At 41.9% G+C, this 23957-nt stretch overlaps 1 protein-coding gene across 3 annotated transcripts; it reads right to left on the bottom strand.

The window, feature by feature from the left end:
• Positions 1-476: 476 nt before the first annotated feature.
• On the bottom strand, positions 477-22107 carry hdac9b (histone deacetylase 9b). 3 transcript variants are annotated; one of them, XM_072394436.1, is made up of 11 exons: positions 21393-22092; positions 14550-14791; positions 14054-14222; positions 12407-12530; positions 12160-12281; positions 7577-7708; positions 7204-7319; positions 5672-5794; positions 4999-5173; positions 4647-4861; positions 477-2394 (listed from the first exon to the last, which is right to left on the bottom strand). In XM_072394436.1, exons 1-11 carry the CDS (start codon positions 21499-21501, stop codon positions 2056-2058), a joined length of 1866 nt encoding a protein of 621 aa, XP_072250537.1. In that variant the 5' UTR covers positions 21502-22092; the 3' UTR covers positions 477-2055. The 3 variants fall into 3 exon arrangements, with proteins under 3 accessions (XP_072250537.1, XP_072250538.1, XP_072250539.1); XM_072394437.1 differs by lacking the exon at positions 21393-22092 and adding an exon at positions 21113-21346; XM_072394438.1 differs by lacking the exon at positions 477-2394 and having other exon boundaries at positions 4641-4861; positions 21393-22107.
• Positions 22108-23957: the final 1850 nt, after the last annotated feature.

Genomic DNA, 23957 nt, shown 5'->3' with positions numbered 1-23957 from the left:
TCTCATGAACTGAGCTCACTGTGAAATTGCTTAAGCTTGGTTTGAAAGTATCCACACAAGCCATATATCAGTGGCTCGCAGCTCACCTTATCTTGACTGTTCTAATACTGCCACATGAAGCCTTGCTTGTTCACATCAAAGAAATGTTTTTAAAGTCCCTTAAGCTCCCTTTAAAGGGCTACATATAGATCTACTGATCTCCTGAAAATAAACAGCTGGGTTGTAGAAACTATTGTGGGAAAAGCAAGTTGGTCGAATGACGTGAGCAGTCCATTTGAGTTAGAGCAAGATGGCAAGTTATGGAAAAGAGTCTTTGAAAGGTTATTTGGTGCCTCGGCAAAGTATTGGAAGAGATGGAAAAACACAAATAATCAAAGATGCACAAAAATTCAGAGGTAAATTAACTTTATTTTTTTTAAAAAAGAAAGGTTTATCACGCAAGGCAACAAAGAGAAAAAAACGCAAACTGCTCCCCCTCCCTCCCCCACACTCTTCCACATCCACCCCCCCACTGGGCAGCAAAGGGGTTCTCATTTCAACCAAATCAGAGGAGCAAGAGAACAAGACTCACATTGTTCTGATTGTGTTTACTTACACTAACAACATTAAAACTCGACGATCTGACTGTACAGTATAAGACAGACAATTCTGATTTTCACATGAATCCAAACACGGAACCCACACTAGTATTTTTTACATTTAGCTGACGGTACAAATGAAACAGGAAGGTATACGACTATGCAATACATTTAATTGATCACTTTAAGACAAACTATACATGTCGCAATGGGCACTTTCTTGGGAAAACTGGGCTCACAGGAAAAAAAAAAGAAAAAAGAAAAATTAAGGTCCCGACCAGGGTTGTTTTTTTGTTTTGTTTTTTCGTAATTTTTTCTTTTTTTTTTTTTTATTAAAGTAACATCAAACCTGCATGTTGAGGTAAGCATGCCACTGGAGAATACGAAGGAAGCGATTCCCTTTAAAAAGGACTCCCTTAACCATATCCCCACTCACTTTGTAATTCGCTTTGACAGTAAATCAATTCTCAAGCCTGGCCCCTTGGACTCCTCCAACCTTAGGTCCTTCTCTCTCAGCATTCCTGCACACATGAATCACTCCAACTCCTGGCTTCCAGAAGGCATTTCCTGCCCGACCCTCTCTCTTTCTCTCTTTTTCGCTGTCTGACTCCTCTGCTGAAAGCTGGGCAGGAACTCCACCGAGCTTTGATTTGGACCCAGAGGGAGAGAGGGAGGAGAGCTCAGCTTAACGCAGGGCCCTGGCCCTGGGACTCCTCCGAGAGAGAAAGACATGGAGACTTGGGATGTGGTGGGAGATGCCTGCACACCCAAGCAGGGATTTAGTGCTTTATCCTTCAAGTTGTAATATGAGCAGCAGACCATATTCCAGTGGCAATATCACTCCTACCACAAAAGTCGGCCCTACGGGAGTGTCCTCTCTTAGGATTTAAGTATACATTCTCTCTAAGACAGATGTTCATTATGTCAGCTCTGAGATCGTTTAACACTGAACATTGTCACAGATTTTCGGGAACAGTGAAGTACATAGTGTTTTAACTTCCATAACACACTGCAAGGACTTACTGATTATTATCAATCATGAAGCAGATAGAGGAGCATTCAAATTTTCCGTGGAAATAATGTACATAAAGGGAAATAACGGAGGCTTTTCAAAGCTGTACACCTGCTCTAGCTTCTCTCTGGAAATCATCTTTGATGCCAAATCCACAGTATATGTACATACAAGTTTTTGTCAGTTCAACAGGCCCAAGAGGATCAAAGCAGCTCTTAAAAAGAAAGAAAGTCTAAATCGTCTTCATATTTACACAAGTGAAACATACATATTTTACAGAGATCACTACGCAAAGATCACAAACAGAGTCTCTTGAGAGTGTCGGGGTAGTGAGGCTGCAGCTGGGTGAAAAGAGGTCATACGTTGTGACAGGGAGAATTGGCCTACTGTGCAATGGCTGCTGTGTGTGCATGTATCTAGATGTTTGTGAATGTTGAAAGTGGGTGATCTCATCCTCTTGCCTTCTCAGATCATGGCTCTTATCACCAGTCTCCCTTTGACCTGGTGAAGATAGGTATTCTGCTCTGACTCTAAGCGCTGGTTGGTCAGAGCCTCGTCTTCACTATCTGCCGGCTCCTCCTTGACCTTTATGACCCCACAGTGAGCGTCTGGGAGCTCGCTGCTCGAACTGCTGCTACTGCTGCTCAGCGTGTGCTTCCGTATGACTCCTCTAGGGGGCAGCCTGTCCTCCTGCATGCTCTCCCTCTCCTCTCTGTGCTGCTGCTGCTGCTCCTCCTGCTCCTCCTCTGATTCCTGCAGGTGTGCACTGGGCTGACGTAGCTGCTCAATGGACTTGGATAACAGCTGCAAAACACATTGGCTCCATATTACTTGTTATATCCTGCAGCCAGTGATCTTTCTTTAACAATCAAATTCAAATATAAAAAAGCTATAAAAAAAAATGTTTTTACTGGATATAACTCATCTTATTATGAATCTGTGGAAATGAGCCTGCTTGAGTCATCTCTAAATGAGTCATCTCTTATTCTTTAAATGTTGATTATTACAAAATGCAATGGAACATTTTTCCTTTGTTTTCCTCCACATGTTTTTATTACATTGGAACAGAGCAAAAAGGTTGATTATTGTGAAGGGTATCAAAGCATTAAATGTTCCTTTTTATGCTAATTTCTGCAAACAAGCAGCCGCATGTATTAAAACAACTGTAGGTTTATTGAAACAAAGACAAATGTTTGTGCCGGGGGCTTTAGTAAGCATTTAGGATGGTAAGCAGATTAGACACCCTTTGTACATTTTCGTGTGAGTTAATAAACTTTAAGTAATGGTGACTGGGCCAGGTAGGTGGATTAGTGTCAGTCACTTGCATAATAAAATACAGATCGTAACGTCTTTTGTGGTAAAGTTTTCTGAGAAAGTTGAGATTATATTTTTATCATATTTTCTTTTATATAAATTCATGGAGCTACTGCTCTGATGAAGTTTGAATCTTTTTACATAAGTTGACAGGAGAGAATATTAACACAGCAGAGCACATTCTGTTCCATCAAAATGTGTCTATGTCCACGACTGCAAATTTAGGAGGAATTCAAACACAGTCACTCTCTATCTGAACAATTTACACCTAAATTTAATCCACATCTACATGGTGTCGCACTTCTATCAGCGATGGTTAAACCAAACAAAGCATCAGTTCCCTCAGTTGCACTATACATTCACCCGTTTTAGCTGATAGTTTTGCATTAAAGGAAAGTAAATTGTAGTAGTTTAATACGAGAGAATAATCAGAAAATATGTGTAACAAAGACTAAGGAATTCTTGGCAGATGGACACTTCCGTGATTTTCTGCCTTCCTAGATCTGAACTATTGTTGCCATGATGAGATTATTTGCCCACAAGAGGGCTCCACAAACAGAGAGAAAGGTATCTTTCCTTTGTCGGCTGGTAACCAACAACATTACTATGTACAGAATCAAGGCCTGATATAAATATCCTTTCGGCTATAAGTATTAGCCTCCTTAACCTGGCAGTATTAAACTCCAGTCTTAACCCTTCCTGAAATCCTTGAGCTCTTGTAAGTTTCCATGTGTGCCTCCTACGGTTGCTGGCACTGAAAAAAGAGACTAAACGAAAATACTGAGAACGGTTAAATAACCGTATTCAAGCCACGGCTAGAAAATTAATTAGGGCAATGTTTCAGAGCTGCCTCACAATAAACACTGAAGGCTCATCCCTGATTAGTGGCCATTTATAACCTCTACTTAAAGAGGCTTTATTAACAATCTCATTGGCCTGAGTGATTAGTGTTGGCCCTGTTGGTGTCTTTCTGGAGAAGTTGCTGCTATTATTTTCAAAACAGGTCAACTTCACACTTTTTTTTTTTTTTTAATGATCACAACTGTCAAGCAACCACTACAGAAAATGTTAAAAGGAAACTGCTGCACAGCTAAACAAATGCCTGTGGTGCTTTGTACTGTCTATTACTTCTGGGTATGAGTTGCTCGCTGGTTCCCATGGCTCTGTCAGGGCCCAGCGCTGGGGCACAGCGATGCGTGAGTTCATACAATGCTGCCTTTCACAGTGTCTGCCACCTTGCACGTGTCACTCACCAGAATAATGACACTCTGTACAGCAAGGTCACCTCAGCCAGCTTACAGAAACACAAATATTGCCACAGCGGAACAAAATGCATTCTGGGCATTTTTTTTTTTTCCCTCCTTCCAACTTAGATGAATTAAATTTCACAGAGTTAGCATGTGGACAGCACTGATGCATTAAGCTATGATAACAGAATTATTGCAGGGGGAAGGATTTCTTCCCCTTCTAAAGTCGGGCAAAAGTTCTTTGGATTGCAGAAATAACAACTGGATTTCAGGGAAGAACAGACGACGACCCAGGTCTGTAAACTCGAGCTGCCGCTGATACTTTTGCAAAAGGCAAAATATAGATCAGCATTTCTGTACTTAAAATGATTAAATCAGACTGCCTGCGGTAAGAGACTTTGTGAGACCTAAAAAAGAATATACAATGCTACGAAAAGCCATTTGAAAGTAAAATCTTCCCAAATGTGAATGACTTTCTGATGTCCAGCACTATACCTTATTTATGTGGATCTGTTGCTGGTACATTTTCTGTTTCTCCAGAAAGTGCTGGTGTTGCTGCTGAATGACTAGCTGGGCCAGTGTGTTCTGGGGCAGCGGCGCCGACTGGGTTCTGTTCAAGGGTCGGTGTTTGGGTAGTTTAGGCCGACTGCTGGAGGGGCGATCCTTCATGGCCAGGGGGGACTGAGGGTGGGATGACATGGACCCTTGACCTTACCAGAGAATATAGAAAAATTCTCAAGTTTAGCTAAAATCATACTTTGAATTGGTTGCATTTATAGTGTAACAATATGTAATATGTCACAACACAAAATAATATAGCGCTGATTGCAACAGGTCACAGTCTTACCAGAGATCATCTTCTGCTGCCTCATTTGCTCCTTCTGAAGGAGGTGCTGGAGGAGAGCCTGGTGACTGGGGCTCACCTTAGACTCCAAGCCTGTCTGAAGGGGCACGGGGCCCAACAGGTGCCCAGGCAGCCCATGTTTGATTTCTGTTGATCTCTCTTTCAAGCCCATTGCCGCCTGAAAGAAGAGAAATCTTGAGAAAAAGCACTAGGACTGGTTGTGAGATGTAGTAATTTCTTTAATAAGCACAGAAAAAAAATACATGAACTTTTCTTTCTGAATAAAAAGCATTCCCATAGGTACAGATATGTTTAGAAGCTGGTGTACAGGCTTCTATGGAATGTACCAAAGAGCGACAGATGATATATCATGTGCTATGTTATCAGGAGTTGCACTTCAGTGCACTTGGACTTTTTAAAAGCTCTGATAAATGAGGTAATAAGGGAGGATAAGAGCATGCCAGACACAAGACACTGCAGAACAATATTTTTCTTAGGTCAATAAAATCATTTGGGGCCACAGGTCAATGACCTGTGGTCGCACAGAGAATCCAGGCTGCCTCTGATGGCTCTTATGCTCTTTGCACACTGAGATGAAACATTACATCCCCTAAATGACAATATTGGTGGATACAGCAACATTTTATGTACAGATGTCTGCAGAGCTTGTACTCACGCTAATGGGTGAGGATGCAGTTGAGAGCCCCAAGGAGATGTTTGGTAAAGATGGAGATGTGTATAAGCTCAGCATGGACACGGAGCCCTCAGGTCGAAATAGTCTTGGCTGAGAAGGCCATCTCTACATATCAAACATGCAGGAAAGAGCAAGAAAGACAGATTTATGTGGAGGTAGCTGATTTACGAATCCCACTATGGACAATTTCAAAAGGCAACATGAGCAGTGGCATAAATATTAATGCTCTATGACGATCAACAGCCCACAGAATGGTAGAAGTCTGTATGATGGCAGCAAAAGTTTCCGAGAGACCATCACAGAATAGCACCTGTGAGGATGATACACACTTAAAAAAGAAAAAGCAGTGGAAGCTTTGATATCTGCTGCTCCATCCTCAGTTCTTCAGTCTCCAGTCGCCATGCTGCCTGTTTCTGCTCCCCAGTCCCCACCCTCGGGCTACTCTCTCAGAGAACATCAGCACTGGGGCATACTTCCTGTACCCAGCAGAGCAGTGGACCAGCATGTGGTTTTGGAACAGCCATGTTTATCCTTCCAACCCCTACCAGTACTCAGTGACCTGTATGTGGATATCCGGCCCATATTTGACCCAAGGGACCCGTTCCCTCTGAAAAAGGATACCTAATGTAACGGTGTACAAACATGCCTTGCTTTTGCAACAGGCATGGGGTCCACGAGAAGCCCCACAGTCAACCAATGACTTTCATGAGAGTCTCAGCTTGGGCCAATACAATAGCAATCCTGTGTGTTTATGTTGTTAGCATGTGGGTGTCTTTGGCTACCAGTGCCTGGGATATCAATTAAAATCCACAGTTCGTCTGTCTCTCTAAGCCCCAACCTTCAGACCTGTGTCAGGGCGTTTCTCCCCCTCTCTATGTCACTGGAGGCCCCTGGGAGAGTAAACAGGGATGGTTAAGGAAAACACAGCTGCTCTGTTAAGATAGTTCAGAGATGTGTCATATCTGCCACATTCGATAATGACCTGCTTGTGAGCTGATTCTAAGGGGAGTTCTGGTCAGTAACTCAGCCACGAATCTATTGGGACTCCTCAGAACAACTCAGTACAGAAGTGCAGCCAGGACAATGACAGAAATACTATGACAAGCCAACAACAAACTAGCAGCCAAGCTACACACGTTTTTTCAAGCTTGGAAAAAAAACAAGTCAAATCGAGTGTGCAGCATATCTGGAAGAACAAAATATTTGACTTCTAAAACAGCTGAATATCTGCTGTGACATTCAGTATTCAGTAACATCTTTATGAAGGTAAGCTTCAGGTAATTAGACATAGATCAAGCTGTATCCAATTTTTTTATTGGAGAGTATGGACACGGAGAGGACAGGCAGAGGACATTTGGCTAATTTTATGGCTGCAAGCCAAAGGGCAGAGATAAATCTAGAGCCCTGATATGAAAAATATTGTTTTGACATTCACATCATCTTCTTTTCTCTCGCTTTTTTTTTTTTTTTTTTTTTGACAAATCAATTCCTGTGCTTGTGATTCATACACATACCTCAGTTTTTGTGGTTGTAGGCAGAGAGGAGGGTCCATTTTCAGCCCCCAAGGCACTGGAGGCCCCTATAGGAGAGCTGGGGCCAGACCCAGGGGCACTGTTAGTTGGCGCAGAGTCTATGAAACATCAAGCGTTAGACAGAGTTTGCATGCTCACACTCTAAATACAACACACATGTACAAAGGCTCCAGTGTCACAACAGCTTCATGTTTACGCCCACAGACTTTTATTACAGTGTTTTTAGAATGCAGCTCAATAACACAAACATATATGTTTGGTTACGTTGTTTCAGATGATAAAAGTGATCATCACACGCAGAAACCTTTCTGAATATGTTAGACCTTCTTTTTTACAGTGTTACAGTTCAACTTACCCATTAGCTCCAGAGCTCTCTTCTTGTAAGGAGTCATCATGTTTCCATCTCTTCTCTTTAGCATCGGGCTACTTCTCCTCTCCGCCACCTTCTGCTTCAGTCTGGATCGTACCTTTAGGTTGGGCTCAGATGCTAAATTGTAAAGGACGGAGATTTTTGTGTAAGTCTTAGCGCGCATTGTTTACACAATGAAGACTTCACATCACATGAATAGGCTTCAATCCCGTGAGCTTTCGCTGACGACTTTAAGAGAGTTAAGCCGTTCATACAGTCCTAAGTAAATAACATCACCAAAGAAAATAGTCGTATCATGCAATAAAGAGGAAACATAGAAAGACATAAAAAGTAAATCAGGTTAAAAGCTAGAAATCCTGTCATGCTTTCATATTTTCAGTTTCTGAGCAGGTTTCAGATAAATTAAATGAGTCATGATTGGGCCCCATTTCCACATCATCTGGACCAAATTAGGTTAAGCAACACACAGGCCCTAAGTGAAATAGTCCGCTACCTGCCGCCCTGGTGACCACAGTCTGATACAGTAGCAACAGTTAAACTAACACAAAAACATGGCAGATGTTTCAGGCTTTCTCCACACCCCTTCCCCCTAATGCAAACCAGAGATACCCAAATACATGGTCCGAACACACAGCTTGGCCTGGAATGATCCAGACTTGCAAATACAGTCCCTCAGCATTGAGCCACCGCAATGCTGATGTAATATCTTTCACAATAAACATATTACTTTCAGAAAGTCCATCTGGTTTTAATTATGGATTTAAAGACCTGAAGCAAATATTGGCATCTTGTCTCATTTTAGATAATCTAATCATTTTTTAAACCCCAACCTAACTGGGGTGGATTTCACTCGGTTCTCTTTGTCCAAAACTGACGGGTCCCTCCTTAAGTGCAGTTTTGTCGTAGAGTCAAAAATACGGACGATATGCAGAAAGCAGACAATATAGTCACTGAAGATTTATTTGGCCAGTGTGTTTCCTTGCATCAACACTGCTTAAGGACTGTTACAAAAAAATGTTGCACCTATTTCTTAGATAAGACTGAGGTCAAGAATTCTATTGTTCTCTCCTTAAATTTGATACTAAAATGTGATTGTTGGGGTTGCATTCTGTAAGTTAAATAGACACCTGAAGATCAGATAGGAATCTTTAAAAACATCCCAGATATCGGAGTCACTTGTTCAAATGAATTATCACCTTTAATTAAAAAACTTTTGGTAGAGAAGACAATGTCACTCATTGCAAAATGTGTGAGGCTCATTTGTAACAATGGAAATACTGTGTTGTATCATTCAAACATTCGAAAAAGACAGGTGGTTGAATCAAAGCATGAAATCAATTCTGAATGATGTAACCATCAGTTATATGAATGCAACAGAAAGCAATTGTGTCCAGCTGGTGAACCGTGTTCCTGTCTAGCCACTGTGACTCACTTGGTCATGTCACACAGAAGACTTCACATCAACCTTTCAGATGGAGTCCCACAACCACCTTTACACACTCAAATAAACAAGCAGAATAGATAAGCTGATTTTTTTAGAGAAAGCCAGAGCACAAAGCTCTATTGAAGTTATGTAAACCCTCGGTTACACAATGGGCAACCCGTTTCAATTATTTAGCTCTAATCAATAATTAAATAGGCCTTTCACAATGTGTATATCATACAGCTATACACAGGAAAGTGTATGACGTGGGAACACTCCGGGGTGGAAGAGAGGGATGGGGGCACAGCTAAGAGAGTGGGCCAGATGCTGCTATTTCTGGCTTTTGTCAAAAGCACCAAAACCTTCTTCCCTAATACGTGGCACAGACCTCTAATCCTGTGGGTGTGAGGTAGAATGATAGAGAGCGAGGGAGGAAGAAAGGAGGCAGGAGAGATAAATGGAGAGAAAACGCTGTTGGGAGTCGTATGAATTTGCTTCACGCCCTGCTGCCTTGATTGCTTTCTATTTTTACACACTGCTGCCACCAAGCTACGCATCCCAATTGGTCGCCACGGGAACGCCAGACAGTAACACGGGAACAAACACTTTCTCAGATGTCTCTATGGGATAAAAAAAAAAAAAAAAAAAAAAAGCCCCGGTGCACCGTGCAACAGGAGGCAAACATGGCCGCGCTAAAGCATGTACGCCGAACACCTGGGTCACTTCTGCTCCGCCGTCTCATTTAGACAAAACTAATGCTTGCAATATGCCACAGTCATAAATCAATCTCATTATTATCTCCACTTAATCAGAATTGTGTCTCTCCTAGCTGTGTGAGCACGTGTGTCCATTAGAGCCTGGATGTGGACAGATGGCTGGAGAAAAGCTGAGGTGTAGTCTCTGTATATCAGGACACCTGCTGTGCAAGATAGATAGATAGATAGATAGATAGATAGATAGATAGATAGATAGATAGATAGATAGATAGATAGATAGATAGATAGATAGATAGATAGATAGATAGATAGATAGATAGATAGATAGATAGATAGCTTCACAATTACACCTATGCAGAATTCTTTTTGAAAATCTTTCCAGCACCTGCCAAATGCACACGTTTGGTAACTGGGTCAAGACCAGAGAGGGTGTTGCACTTCTTACTGCTAAGCCGCAACTATTCCTGCCACAGACTATCGTGTGCCCTCAGTCCAGTCTATTTTAGTACCAGGAATTGAAACAAAGAGGATATATACCAAGTGAACACATTAATCATGTGAAATTCTTTACATCACCTTTTGTGTGAGTGGGATAAAGAGAGGTGGGTCACAGACATCTTGTGTTTTTAGGTTTAATGCAACTACTGTATTAATTGGAGCTAAGACATGAGATCAAAGCACAGATTATTTATTGTACTGGTTATTTAAAGCACAGTCAGGTGCTAGTACTCACACTAAACTTAAGTTTCTATTTAAAAGTAAATACATAAGGTACTTTACTAAAATACAAATGTAATATTTTCGTGTTTTCAAAGACACTCACTCATCACCCTTTGTGAGGTTTTTGCATGTTACATACATCATAAAAGCCTACAAGTCAACCAAGAAAAGCTTGTGCTCAGCATTCTGGCCAAATGAAACAGTGGGGAGTCTGACTTGGAGCATTCAAGTCACCTCTACTTTGTTTTCAGAGAGCTATCTTAGCTTAAACAAATAGTCCTGTCGAAGTTCATCCTGCCTGTGCCAGTTCTAAGTCGGCAACACCTGCCAATCAGTTACTGGTGACAGCCAGTGGCTCAGGAAACAAAACTACCTTTGTGCGTCCCCCTCGCGTGCCAAACTCTCAGAGGACTTTAATGAAGACAGACAGGAAGTGGGGGAAGAAGGCCTAAGCAGGAAATGACCACATATAGGTTTAGGAATCCAAAGAGTAAGAAATACTTTTATCAGTGGAAGACAGTGAGCTCCAGAAGTGGCAGGCTGTTTGACCGTAAATGTATGCTTGGTTATATCCTGTTTGAGCAGCACGTAGACTGAAATTCTACCTTTTCCCGTATTTGCTTAAACCTGCTTTGTTATATTTACACTGAAAACTAAACAATGCGACCTAAAACTCTCTCTGAGACTCCAAAGGTGTATCCCAAAAGTGTAAATACATTTTCAGAGGCCATATTCTTCTGTTCTTAGCATGGCGAGGAGCACAGAGACTACAACAAATAGAACATATCCTACAGCTCTAATTTACTTTTCTAATATTTGCTCTTGTCTTGTCACTTTATTTAACTAGATATAATTCATCTGATTGATCTCTAAATTGTGTATACACACAAAATGACAGGTTTGTAGTTCTCTAACTCAACAAGTACGATTTTGTTTAAAGATGTAATTAAAAGGGACATCGAGGGGAAAGGAACGTAATATAATTTTGTGACCTCGTTGTCAAATTATGAAGCTTCTTACCATGGCAAGCTTTTATACTCGTACAAAAACAGAGGCAGGAATTATTTCTATTTACACAGCCATTCCCAAAGGGTTCCTCAAACTTTAAACCAACAAACCCGAGCTGCTTTTTGGTGGGAACCTGTGTCCTGTTTTCAGAATTGTTCTTAACTCAGGAGAAATCAATCTGCCTAAATTCTCCCTTTTACCTCTTAGCAGTCTAAGCAGGAACATGATTTATTATTTCAGGGACACATTTGGTTTCCTTCTAAATAATGACAAGTTTTATTTTGCTAAGTGAAACCGTGCAATTAAATGGTGTGCAGCTATTACGCTTTAGAATAACCAAAACAGCGATGTGGAAGGTTTGAATTGACTTGCATGTGCCACTTCTTTGGGGAAATTTGTGTGGAGCCCTGGAGGAAAGAGGAGGGGGCAGGGGTCATAATGAGCATAACTGATGTTATTAGCAGGTCATCAGCAACCCTCAGGATATACTCCATGGGTATTCCCACTGTTTGACTGACAAGAGTCAAAAAGAAACTCATTGTATTAGCAACCCTGTTTAGTCAATAGATCATTATCAATACAAGGTGACACACATAAATCTTTCAAACTACCTGTGTGTCTGGTAGGATTTATGTACAGCTTGTGCATGTATGCATTTGCATCTTTATGTCTGTGCTGTGTGCTCGTGCAAATTAGCAGACCTGTCTTCCTCAAGGGGAAGTCGTCCTTGCTCTCTATGGGTGATGGCAGAGTGTACTGGCAGGTGGGGGATGTGCCGCCCAGAGGTGGAGAGCTTTGGTCCAATGATGTGTGGTGAGAGGACCTGATAGCACACAAAAACAGCCAACTTTCACATAGCAATAGGATGCAGTTATGTTTATTAGTTTTTGTCTAAATTCCTGCATTCTAATCGAACTCTTTCGGGAAAAAGCAACAGAAAGTACTTACGTGTACCAGAGTTTTTGGTGGTGGATGAAAGAATGAGTGGCTCCGTTGCCAATCGGATCTTTTGCTGACTTGCTCAGCAGAAACTCTTGGAGTTTCTGCTTCACCTCTGTACTGGCAACTGCACCTGTGAGACCAAAAGGCAGAAGCAAAGGGATTGGGGTTACCCTAACGTGTAGTTGCCTGGATCTTTATTTCAGCTTATACATTCCCACATTTTATTTTCAATATCACATTCAACTGACAGCTGCAATTTAAAACTGGCCTGAAATAGAAAATAATGTATTCCCTTTTAATCTCTTGTGACTGAGTTATTTGGGGTGTTTCTTTTTTTTTTTTTCCTGAGCAGCCTCTTATGTAAGAAGATCTCCCCCTGGTGGTCAGTGAGTTCTATATTGCTTTTACACAAGTGATATTGCAGAGAGCTTTTTCCCCATCAGATAGTTATGGTTGCAGAGAGGAGTTTCAAATTACCTGCTGTGACAAGGACCTAAATCTTGTCTGTTAATAGTTATGAGGTAAAAACAGTAATGAAATTTTATATCTGGTACTATTTCCATCATGCTATTTAAAGATGTTTTTCTGCTAAATTCAAGGCTTAAATGTCACTGGCCAACTTTATGTCATCAGTTGCATGTGCTGGCTAAGTATCGTGCCCCCATCATCATTAGTGTCTTTATCTAAGGTCTAAAGCCGCCACAGCAACATCACTGCAAATTGCCTTGTTGCCACCGAGCCTCCGAGACAGCTTGAGCTGTTATTGAGAAATCTTTACCCCAGCAGCCAGAGATATAAAATCTGAACAGTTTGTCCCTTTTATGAATGGCAATAAAAATTAGCCTACACAGTGAGAAAAATGCATGAATTTTTAACCTTGCGGGTGCAGTTCCAAATGTGATCCACTTGAAAATGCCATTATTCATGTAAGTGTGAGGGGGTGGTCTTAAAGGGCTGCTACTCAGTGCAAAGGCAAACACATTTTCTTGTTTTCTTAAACTACTTGTGGATAGTGTTGCCTCCATTTGCACAGTATCTGAGATGCAGTACCAGCAACAAAGAATAAAACTGCATCTGACTCACGGCTGCATCTCCAACCTAAACTGAACAAATATCATCTAAATACCAGCGGGTATACATAGAACTAAGACCAAGAGGGATTTTTGTTTGTATGTACTAATGCGTGCTGTTTTGATCTCAGTATTATGGGAGGAGATAGCAGTTGTTTCAACAGATAATGAAAATTTAAACAAAGTATCTAACATTTAGCTTAGCTAGTCTTTCCAGTTCAACAGCAACGTTCGTACAACAGAGAGTTCATTGCTAAATCACTCATACCAACAAAGGCAACTCTGACACATGACTTGAAGGCTATTTTCCTAGTAATAATAATGATCACAGAACATGTACATGGCCCAAGGGGAATGCTGAGCTTTCTCTGTCAGTGCAACATTCAACTAGAATAAAATTGCCCTGTTCAGCTGTTATATGCATATTTTGCTCAGATCCCACTGCTTCAGTAACGCACAGAAGAAAACTACTGAAATGGTTGAATGTCACACTTGCCTTAGCCCGAGGCCCTTCATTTTGTTTTATTTTAATTCAGCTCCTGACAGCAATGAGATGGTGATGATGACGGTTTTGAGCACTTACTCTCTCGGGAGCGCTCCTTGCCCCTGAGGCTCAGGCTGGAGACATGCTGCTCTCGTCGATGCCTCTCCTGCTCTTTCTCCTGCTGGTTCTGTTGTTGCTGCTGCTCCAAACGACGCTCCTTCTCTGCAAGTTCCTGCTGCTGCTTCATGGCCTGGAGCTCCTGCTGAAGCTGGGAAACACACAGCTCACATCAGCATGTAGAGAACATACTGATAAATGTAGCTCTAAAATTCTACTAGCACAGAAATTCTCTGCAATGGACAAATCTGCGCCTCCCAGTGAAAACCAGACTCGTGCTGAGCTGGATTGTATTGCTCAACATTAAGTCTTGCTGAGTTGTTTCTCTTTTGCTGCGCTTTGTAATGTTGTCCTGAGGTATACGATTTTCTTCTGTATCTGCACTGTGTCCTGCTGTGTTGCATTCTGTTGTTTTGTGCTGTGCCAGTGTGTATGGTGCTGCGCTGACCTCCATACAAGTGCTACGTGCAATGCTAACCTTGAGATGCTCCTGGAGCTGAGCCTGGTGCTGACGGGTCAACTTCTCGTGCTGCTTCTGGAACTCGCTGATCAGTAACTGCTTCTGGATTTGTTGCTGTTTCTGAATGAGGAGCAGCTCCTGCTGCAGCTGCCTCTCCCACAGTCCTGGGTCTGAGCCTGGCCCCAACATCCTCAGATCTGTGCGCAGGTCCAAGGGAGACAACGGTTCCACAGCCAACGGCACGTCTGGCTTAATATCCACTGTTGCAGAGAACATAAGGGATGATAACATTTGTCAGTCCCTACTTGTACCTTTTGTCATTCAAACCATACAACCAGAAGTGGCTCTAAGTGGTAGTTGCATGATTTCGCAGAACAAAACACATTTCGAGCCAAGGATTTCATATGGTGTTTGTGAGAGAGAAAAAGTTCAGAAATAAGAAGCACATCTTTTCCTCCCATGATCCTAGGAAACATGCAATTATAATAGCATCTGTAAACAAACAGCATCGCATCCATCATTGCAGAGTCTACTGGGAGTTACTGTGTGCAGTGCAAAACTCACGAAAAGCTGAAGTGGTCATTTAAAGTATTTACATGAAATCTGTCTTCCCACTGTCATATAAATAAACAAAGGAAGTCTTTTTTTTTTTTGTTCCTGTCTGTACCAGAGCATAATTCAGATATCCTTTCCTCACATAAATAATTCAAGACAATGCGGGCTGTGAGTTTGTAAATTCATGTAGCTATGGTCTTTCCATCTCTGTCCTTGAGTGCAGATGCTGCAGAGTGCACACTGGTAGAAACTGCCTCTATATAAGTAATTGCCTAATACAAAGTGAGAGGGCATCCCTTTGGTCTCCATGCTCTATATATAGCCTGTTCCACAGAGAAAATCAATTGCCAGTTGAAAACATAGCAGAGTTACTTTATCTGTCCATTCCATCAAGATCGTTTATGATTATTCAGTATTTTCCTCTTCCTCTCTGTTTTTTTTTTCAATTCGTACCACCGTATCGAGCTGACTTTATCAGGTTGCTTCAGTAAGCTGCTTTTTTCTTATCTTTAAATGACGTCTTTAAGCAACTTCTACACCAAGAGGTAAGACGGATGTTTAGGTTTGTATTTGAGCACGGATCAAATCAAATCAAACATTATTCAGCTGAATATGATGTGACATTCAGACTAGGATATGCCCTGTCCAGACTGCATAATGTTGCTTCCGTTGTGAGGCCAGACACATAGTCAAACCTACTTAAAATTCCGGTGGCTGGAGGGAGATTTATTGAGTGCATTCATTGACTTAATCTTCTCGAGGGTCACATTTGAGAGAACAAATATCGGCAGTGTTACCACACCACCTGTTCTTTGGCAGCATGGAAGCGCACTAACTTATTACACTTCACATGCTCGCATAAATAATCACGCAGTGGCTTGGTTATGCATTTATCCTCACAAACTACGATAAATGTACAATTAAAAAGAAAAGCTTAGCTTGCCAAAAGAGTGGGCCTCTTTCCACGCCAGACATCAACTAAGAGGCAGTGCCCTCCTGTTCCCTGATGCTGTGAAGCTCACTGGCGACCATTTGTTTTGTCTTGTATTCTGTTTTTCGCTGCCACCATTCCATGTGTATGCGGCGGTGATGAATATAAATAGAAACATAAAAGCAAGTGGCGCAATCCTGGTCTGTGACAACCCCCACACCCTAGTATCCACCACCCTAACTTGCCGCTGCCATGGTAACGCTGGCGACGTAATTATGTCTCCCCACTCTGCAGATATCGAGTCTCACTGCATGTCATCTCCTGCCTACAGTGGCAGTGTGACATGTTGACTATTATATCAGCCTTTCAGCTCTTATATAAGAAAGGAGTCCCCACTTGAGACAGACTGAGAGGAGGCATTACAAAACCCTCCAACACACAAAGATTCTCAGTTAAAAAAGAAAAAAAATCAATGGCTGAGAGATAGGTTGCCTTTAAACGTGTTCAGAAAGTGAAGACAACTAGAGGAGACTCTTGTTCTGTAATTTTCCTCTCTTTGTTCTAAAAACAGCTTCAATCAAATGACAGAGGAGGGCAACAACACGGCAGGCGCAGAGAACAGACACCTGTAGAACAGGCACTTCTCTCCTGACAGGGAATATTAATCTTAGCTCGTAAGTACTTGACAAAGGACCCTTTTGTTACAGGCGCTGTTCCAGAAGCAGCCGTGAACCTGTGAACCATTGAAGGGCTCACTGAGTAAGTGAGCTTTAGTGCTACTTTTGCCTAATGGACCCAAATATAGCTCAGAAAAAAGAAAAATGAAAAAAAAAATCCCCACCCACCGCCGGGAGAATTCACCACTGTGAGATCTAATTAATCTCATATTTCATTCTGTATCCTCACTGTGACTGGCATTAAGGATCTCCACTTTGATCAGTATGTCAAACTGAGCCTTCGTCAGAAAATCTCTGACAGTGGTTTAACAGGATGGAAGGGGAGGAGGGGGGGTGGGGGGTGTGCAAGCTTAAGCCACCTTTGATAACCAACGCTGTATGAAATGGCCCTTGAGGAAACCACAACAGCCTCATGTGTCTGTTCTATTCTCGTCTACTCTCTGTCCACTGTGTCAACAACTATAACATTGAACTGAATGACAATGATGACTGAACATAATAAGGCCTAAAAGGTAATTGGCCACTGTTTCGGCAACACTAAAGCCACTTCCTGTAGTATAAGTATAAGTTACAGCTTCCTTCCTCGTGATTGACAATATTCTCTTTGCTGGCCTACGTAAAAAGGAAGGGTAAAAAAAAAATATTCCTCTGTCCTTTACTCAACCACAGAACACATTGCGCCTATGTTGCTTGAAACTAACAGTTGACACATTCATGTAAAATGCAGTCTGAAACTACCCAAACTGAAATCAGGTTTCCCCGTGTCATAAAAATACTACTTAAGCAGAGGAGAATACGGAACCAGCAGTAACTGGTACTAAATATAAAATGCTTCTCTGAGCAGGATCTTAATATAGACAATGTGCAAAAGACTCACGCAGTCTGCTCAATTTGACACGAGCAAAAATAAAAAGCAGTGTCACGTAACTTTTGGGTCATTTTTCAAATGATCATCTAAACGAAGAACCTGTCCTGCGGCACTGCTGGTGATCTTGACACCTAATGAGAATATTTGAAAGTGAGGTGCCCCTTGAGTCGAGGAAAGTGTCTGTAGGCGCTGGTAAACAAGAGATTTATGAATGACAGGTCCCAAATTTGTTTTTAGAAGGGAGCAACAAGCACCCTGCCCAAATTCCTCCCTGTGGGGGGCCTGCCAAGGGGGGATAAGGTGACTCATTGCCTGTGACCACACTCCCACTGCTGCGTCGCACAGTCAGTGTCCCCAAAGTGTTTATTTCTATAACCGATCTGCCTCTCATTAGCTATGGTGGTGGTTAGAGTGACAATCGCAGCTTTAATCTGAGATGTCTTTTCTTTTTTTTCCTCAGGCCACATTAGCAGGCTTCCCATCCCAGACAGAGACGCACATCAGTAGATATTAGCCTACTACTGAATGTGAGGAATCTGAAATAGATATGAAAATTTTAGGAAAATGACTCACTAAATAGTCCTGTAGCAGAACTATGACCCTTAGCATTTGACTGTTATCTTTGTTTGCTTTTTTTTATTGCATCCAAACTATAACAGTGAGAAGAAGAAAGTTATTAATACTGTGAGCATTACTCACTCAATTTGAGTGAGTAGATTTTCTTTCTTACTTATTTTCTTGTAGCTATTCTTACACCTTTACAAGTTTGTTTGTACCAGGAGGCACCTTTATGTGTCCCTAAACAGGACTTTACAGTAACATTTCATAAGTACCCATGGGTAAAAGCTACTGCTGTAGCACAAAGCGTTCAGACACGAAACAGCTCAGATATTCTGAGAAGTATTAAAGTTGTAACAAGAAAGAAAGATGAATATTTAAATGCAATTGAATTAACATATGAAATTATATCTAACAAGCTACCTCAGGATCAAACATTTGGAGTTATTTACAAGATCATGTTCCAGGCTGGTGGGTAACATGCCTTTCACTAATTTTCCAAATAATTATATTTTGGCTTAAACGAAATATAACTAGAACAGCGTAAATTTAAAGCTTATTTGTGCTCCACTGAACCCTTTTAGCGTAACCTTTAAATGTGTAAGATGTAAGCGTTTAGCTGAAATAGAGCTGGTTGCTGATCTAAATTCCCTGTCTGCTTGTATAAATAGAAACAGAGATACTGAAGATGTTTGAGGGCAAAAAATAAGCTGATGCTTGGGCCTGCAATGTGGTGCTGGATCTCTCATTAAGTGCCTTGTTATTTTGAGCAGCTGGTATGTCTAAAGCAGGAAACAGGTCTTTATTTTTAAGACTCAGGCTCGTCCTTGCAGCTGAGCCAGAACTGCGGTCTGCAGGCTATCTACTAACAAAGAGAGCTGAGTTGAACCAACGCAGGCCGCTCACTGAAGCCAAGAGTCCAGTCGCCTCGTGTGCTGCCGTCATCTCAAACCATTTCACCAAAAACAAAAACACGTGAAACAGAATCTACCAAACCATGAGAAAATATGGAGAATCCGTGATAGATGAAAAGTGGGAAGTCCTTCTGTTGAGATTTGTCAGGACATTATTACTTGCCACAGAAAAAAAGACAAAACACAAGTTTTGAACTGTGCTTTTTGATACATGCATTTTAAGAGGCAAAATATACTTAATATCCTTTGAAGTTTTAGTTCACCTCTTTGTCCTTTAATGATATTCAATAAGTCTCCTCATTCCTGTAATGAGTGGCCTTTTAGGCAGTGATGCCACTAATTCCCATGTTGTTTTGCACCATCTCTTCAGCAGTAAACACTTCAAATACACACGTCGAGAACTTCAATAGATGCAGGACACGAGACAAGTGGACTTGAAAAGCAGCATTGTTCTTGTCTGAAAGGTCCCTTTTGATATTTGCATGATATTTTGCACTCGGGGGGGAAACTCATTAGTCTCTCCCTGTTTGAGAGCCCACCTGAGGACCGCTTTTGTTTTTCAGAACTTTGATGATGCTGACACTGATCAGAATAAAATTGTGATTATGCCCTTTTATTTTTCCTGAGCCACTTGAAATGAAACGGCAGAGAAGTGCAGTACATTAAAGGTCGAGAACTGCGCTTCAGAAAAATCATAAATAACCTATTTAGCCCACAAAAAGGGTCACTTCGGCATTCGAATTCATGATTGAAGACAATCTAACAAAATCAAACAGTGAACAATTGCAATCTTCTCCGTTTCTGTCTTAAGGAGAAAGTGTCTTTTGTACAACAACATTTACACGTCACCCCTCAAACTCACAGAGAGGTTTGGTGTCACATTTTCAGACAGATAATGTTAGTCACAGTCAGATGATTTATTCTAAACTGGAAGGAACAAATTAAACAGGCAAATGACAGAATTCTCTATAAATATCTGTTCCAAACCGCTGTTATATCAGGAGCATGCCGAGATGGAATGATAACGCACAGACGCCTAATCTTAGCAGGCTAATGCCATAAGCTCAAAATAACTCACCTAAGAATAGCTGACCCACAGAATAAGCAAGGAGCCTGAATTCATGTGCTCGCTATAGCTCTTGTTTGGTTCACAAGCTGCGAGACAAAAGTAGAAAAACCTCGCTCCTGTGGTCTGACAGTAAAAAAAACCTGTTTTATTGACCGGCATGGAGTGTGTCATCCCTCTGTCATGTTGCTATCTTGTCTTTTAATCTCGTTACGCTCATCCCATTGCCTCTGGATGTTTCCTGTTACCCGTTTTTCTCGTCTTAACTATTGTTATTCCTTATCTTGAAGAGTTAATGTACTGTATTGACAATCAGTGTTAAAAGACCAAAATGCTAGCTGACTTAATTTGACATCATGTCATTTCTCAAGTTGTTGACTACCTAGTGACAACTCAAGGGTCTGAATCTATATCTTTAGGTAATTTAGCATTTGTGTGTATTTTCTCATTGCACTTGCTTCTAAGTAATGCAGATGGCCATGTTTTCTCACACAGCACCACGACTCAACTCTGTCATTTCCGAAGATGATCTTTTAAAGTTTTGTCAGTAGTCGCACTAACAAAACACACGTTAAAGAAAAAAAGAACAAAACTATGAGTCATCTGGAGTCAATGCAGTGAATAGACGTTACTCATTCTGATGTCAGCCGTGTGCTCTTCGGTTCAATTCTCAGGTCAAAAATAGAACAGCTAGAGTCTGTGGAAAAGAGAAATCTTCCAGATCTCTTTCAGTATTCCTGTCATAGTTCTTCCTGTTCCCCAAAAAGTACACGCTGACATGGAAGCTTGCAAAACACAACATCCCCGTCACGTTCACAGTGACTCATTTCGAGGAACTACTGCATAGGAATAGTGTTAACACAGTTTTTTCATTTTAGTCAGGCGGCACAAAGAGCACTTTTTAAACTCAAAACAGCTACATCCACGCCAGGATTTTTAGCGCATGTTTTCGACAACCCCACTGAGAAACGACAATTTCTGAAGCACTGCGTGTAATTCCAAGAGTAAATACCTTGATTCAGGAAGAGGTGCCTGGTCCTACCACGTTACTGTGCTGAGAAGCTACGAGCTCTCTTTTCACACAGAAGGAGCGCAAAGAGTTGAGAGTATGCGAGAGTGAGAGAGACACCGAGCGAATATGTGCACAAGAGACACAGAAGGATGAAAGATAGGAGTTAAGTATGAAGAGATTCAGTGAAAGCAAAGAGACAGATTGGAATGCAAAGATGAGGGGCGGGAAAATGAATAAAAGGTTCCTCAAGAAGAGTAGAAACACCAGGCTATGAGATCACCTGAGTTGTTCATGTTGTGCATCTTGCTCTGGTTGGGAAGCTGCTGGTGTCCAACGCGCCCCTCTGTTGTGGAGAAACTTGACTCGCCCTCGTAAATCGTCTGCAGCATACTCCACTCAGCGCTCAGCTCTCATCGCAAGCCTTGCGTTTCCTGTCACCAAGAGCCACCCCTCAGCCACTCAGGGGAGAGACCGCGACAACAGGCAACTCTGTCCCTTCCTCTGCCTCCTCCTCCGAGAGACGACTCTGACTGTTGAGCAATAACACGAACTGCACTCTCTCCGCAGGGCTGCTACGGTACTCTCACGGGTGCCCTGCCTCAGTCTGGTCCAAACACCGACACGGTGTATGGGGAAGATCCGGCTCCTTTTCTTATCTGCCTCGCTCCCTCTTTTCTCCAGTCTGTGCCTCTTTTTTTTTCTCTCTCCCCGGCAAAGTGTCTGAGCGGAGAGAGGCTGAGAAAAAAATGGAAAGCTGAGTTGCAAGGAAAGCGGCAGCAGCGCTGTGTACCGAGCACCTCGCAGAGGCAGTAATGCAAGCCGGGGAGGGAGCGAGCTTCATTTGCATGTGAATCAACAACTGCGTGGCCCACAGGTGACAGAAATAGAACAATGGCCAGCCCTGGCTAAAAATAGGTCAGGCGAGGCGCAGGGATTGGAGCAGCATTGATGCGTTTAAAAATACCACACCAAACACAGCTGTCTTCTTCAGCTCCTGCCAGAAGGCATGTCTCCTGACTCCCTCTCTGCAGATGGAGGCTTGATTCCTCTCCCTACATCTCTTTTCTGATTTGTTGAACCACTCTATTTATGTCTTTATTTTGTTCTCCCAGGTATGTTGGATGGAATCAGCCCCTTTAACCTCGCTGTGCCTAAAAGAGGCGCATAAACTTGACATCTGCATGTTATGTCAGCAGTTTTGTTTTTTGCCCTTTATATGATTCACAAAAGCATTGATTTTTGTGGGAAACGGTGGAAAAATTCCTGGTGATATGGAAAAAAAAAAAAAACCCAGCCAGAGGCATTTAAGCATAAGCCGCTTGTGTGACAAAAACCCGACAGGATGTATTAAGACAAGCGAGACACTAAATGAACACAGTGTTCACATTTAAGATGCGGAGTGTAACCTCGCTGCATTAGTTGAGTGTCTGCACGAGGTTCAGTGTGTATCCAGGGCAGGACTGCTCCTCAGGAAGCATGCTTTCAGCTCACAAAGGTAGCCAAGAGTAAGATGGCATTACAGCATGATTAGAATTACATAAACCTCTCAAACTGTGTCAAGATCACCTCTTTAGGACAAGAAATCCTAATCCCTCAGAATAGCCTTGATGCTGTTTAACGGTGAATTTAAGAAATTACAAACAACACATTACCATCCACACAGGCAGACACAGAATTTGAAACCTGACTTTTACTTGGCTCCAAATAGCCCTATAGCAAGGCTCTTTCAATTAATATCACAAGACCAAGGTCCACAGTTATACAATCTGCCTCCATCCCATAAAAGCCAAGTCAAATGTTCTATCTGACCACTGATGTGGTGTTGGGTTTGTGGCCAAGCAGCCTGTGCCTTTAAATTTTTCATCTTCCTTCATAATTTGACCTGTCCCCCTGCCAGGGGCGTGGAGCCAGCGCGGCTATTTTTAGGTCCTGAGCTCTGACGACTGGGCTACAGAGACACCGAGAAGGAGTTTTACTGTGTTGTTTCAGCTGGACAAACATTTAACCCCTCAATCCTTTTTATCACAACATAACCAAGAAGCTGAGAAGGAAATGCACAGCTTGCAAGCTCACCCCAGACACAAAACAACTCTGAGGCTAACGTGTGCATATGTGTTGTGTGACTGCAGTGATTGTAATTAACAGGGACTGTGCACGCACATTTATGCTTACTCTTTGCATACCTGTTGAATGAAGCACAAACTCGGACAAATAAAATGACTACATCTTTTTAATCTGGGTATTACTCGATATGAAAGCAGAGAAAACTGTTCTCACAAAAAAAAAACAGTAACTTGCCATTGCAAAAGGACAAAAACTATCGAGTATACAATTTTAACGGTGACAAAGCTGGCACGTATCACAGTTAACCAGAGTTGACAAACCCATGATCTTTACGAATTACTCTCAAGTTGGATAGGGTGATGTGAGTGGTAACGAGCCCTCAAGTCCAAGTTAATGATGGCTAAAAGCCCAGAGCTCCATCTGTCACAGTGTCTGTCAGACCAGGCAAACCCTGACCCTGTAGGCTAGTTTCATCATAGGCTGAGGCGTAATTGCTCAAAAGAAGTAAGACCATTACTATGACAAAGGAATCTCCACTTCTAATGCCACAGCATTGTGATTCTGTCTAAATTAAAGTGTGCAACTTTGCAATGTCCCTGTGGTTTTTCTGCTGTTACAGAATAAAATAATGCGTTGCAAGGAGACCATATTTGCCATCTAATTTCGATTATTCATCTCTGGATTATCTTTTGATAATCTATGTATGCTTACAGTACAGATTTGTGTGTCTTGCGAAGACAAATATGCCTGTAAACATCTAAGAAATAAACGCTGTCTCGAT

The sequence above is a fragment of the Leuresthes tenuis genome, unplaced genomic scaffold, assembly GCF_036924035.1.
Source record: "Leuresthes tenuis unplaced genomic scaffold, fLeuTen1.0.hap1 SCAF_10, whole genome shotgun sequence".
Classification (NCBI taxonomy): Eukaryota; Metazoa; Chordata; class Actinopteri; order Atheriniformes; family Atherinopsidae; genus Leuresthes; species Leuresthes tenuis.
This window is presented reverse-complemented; position numbering and strand designations above follow the sequence as displayed.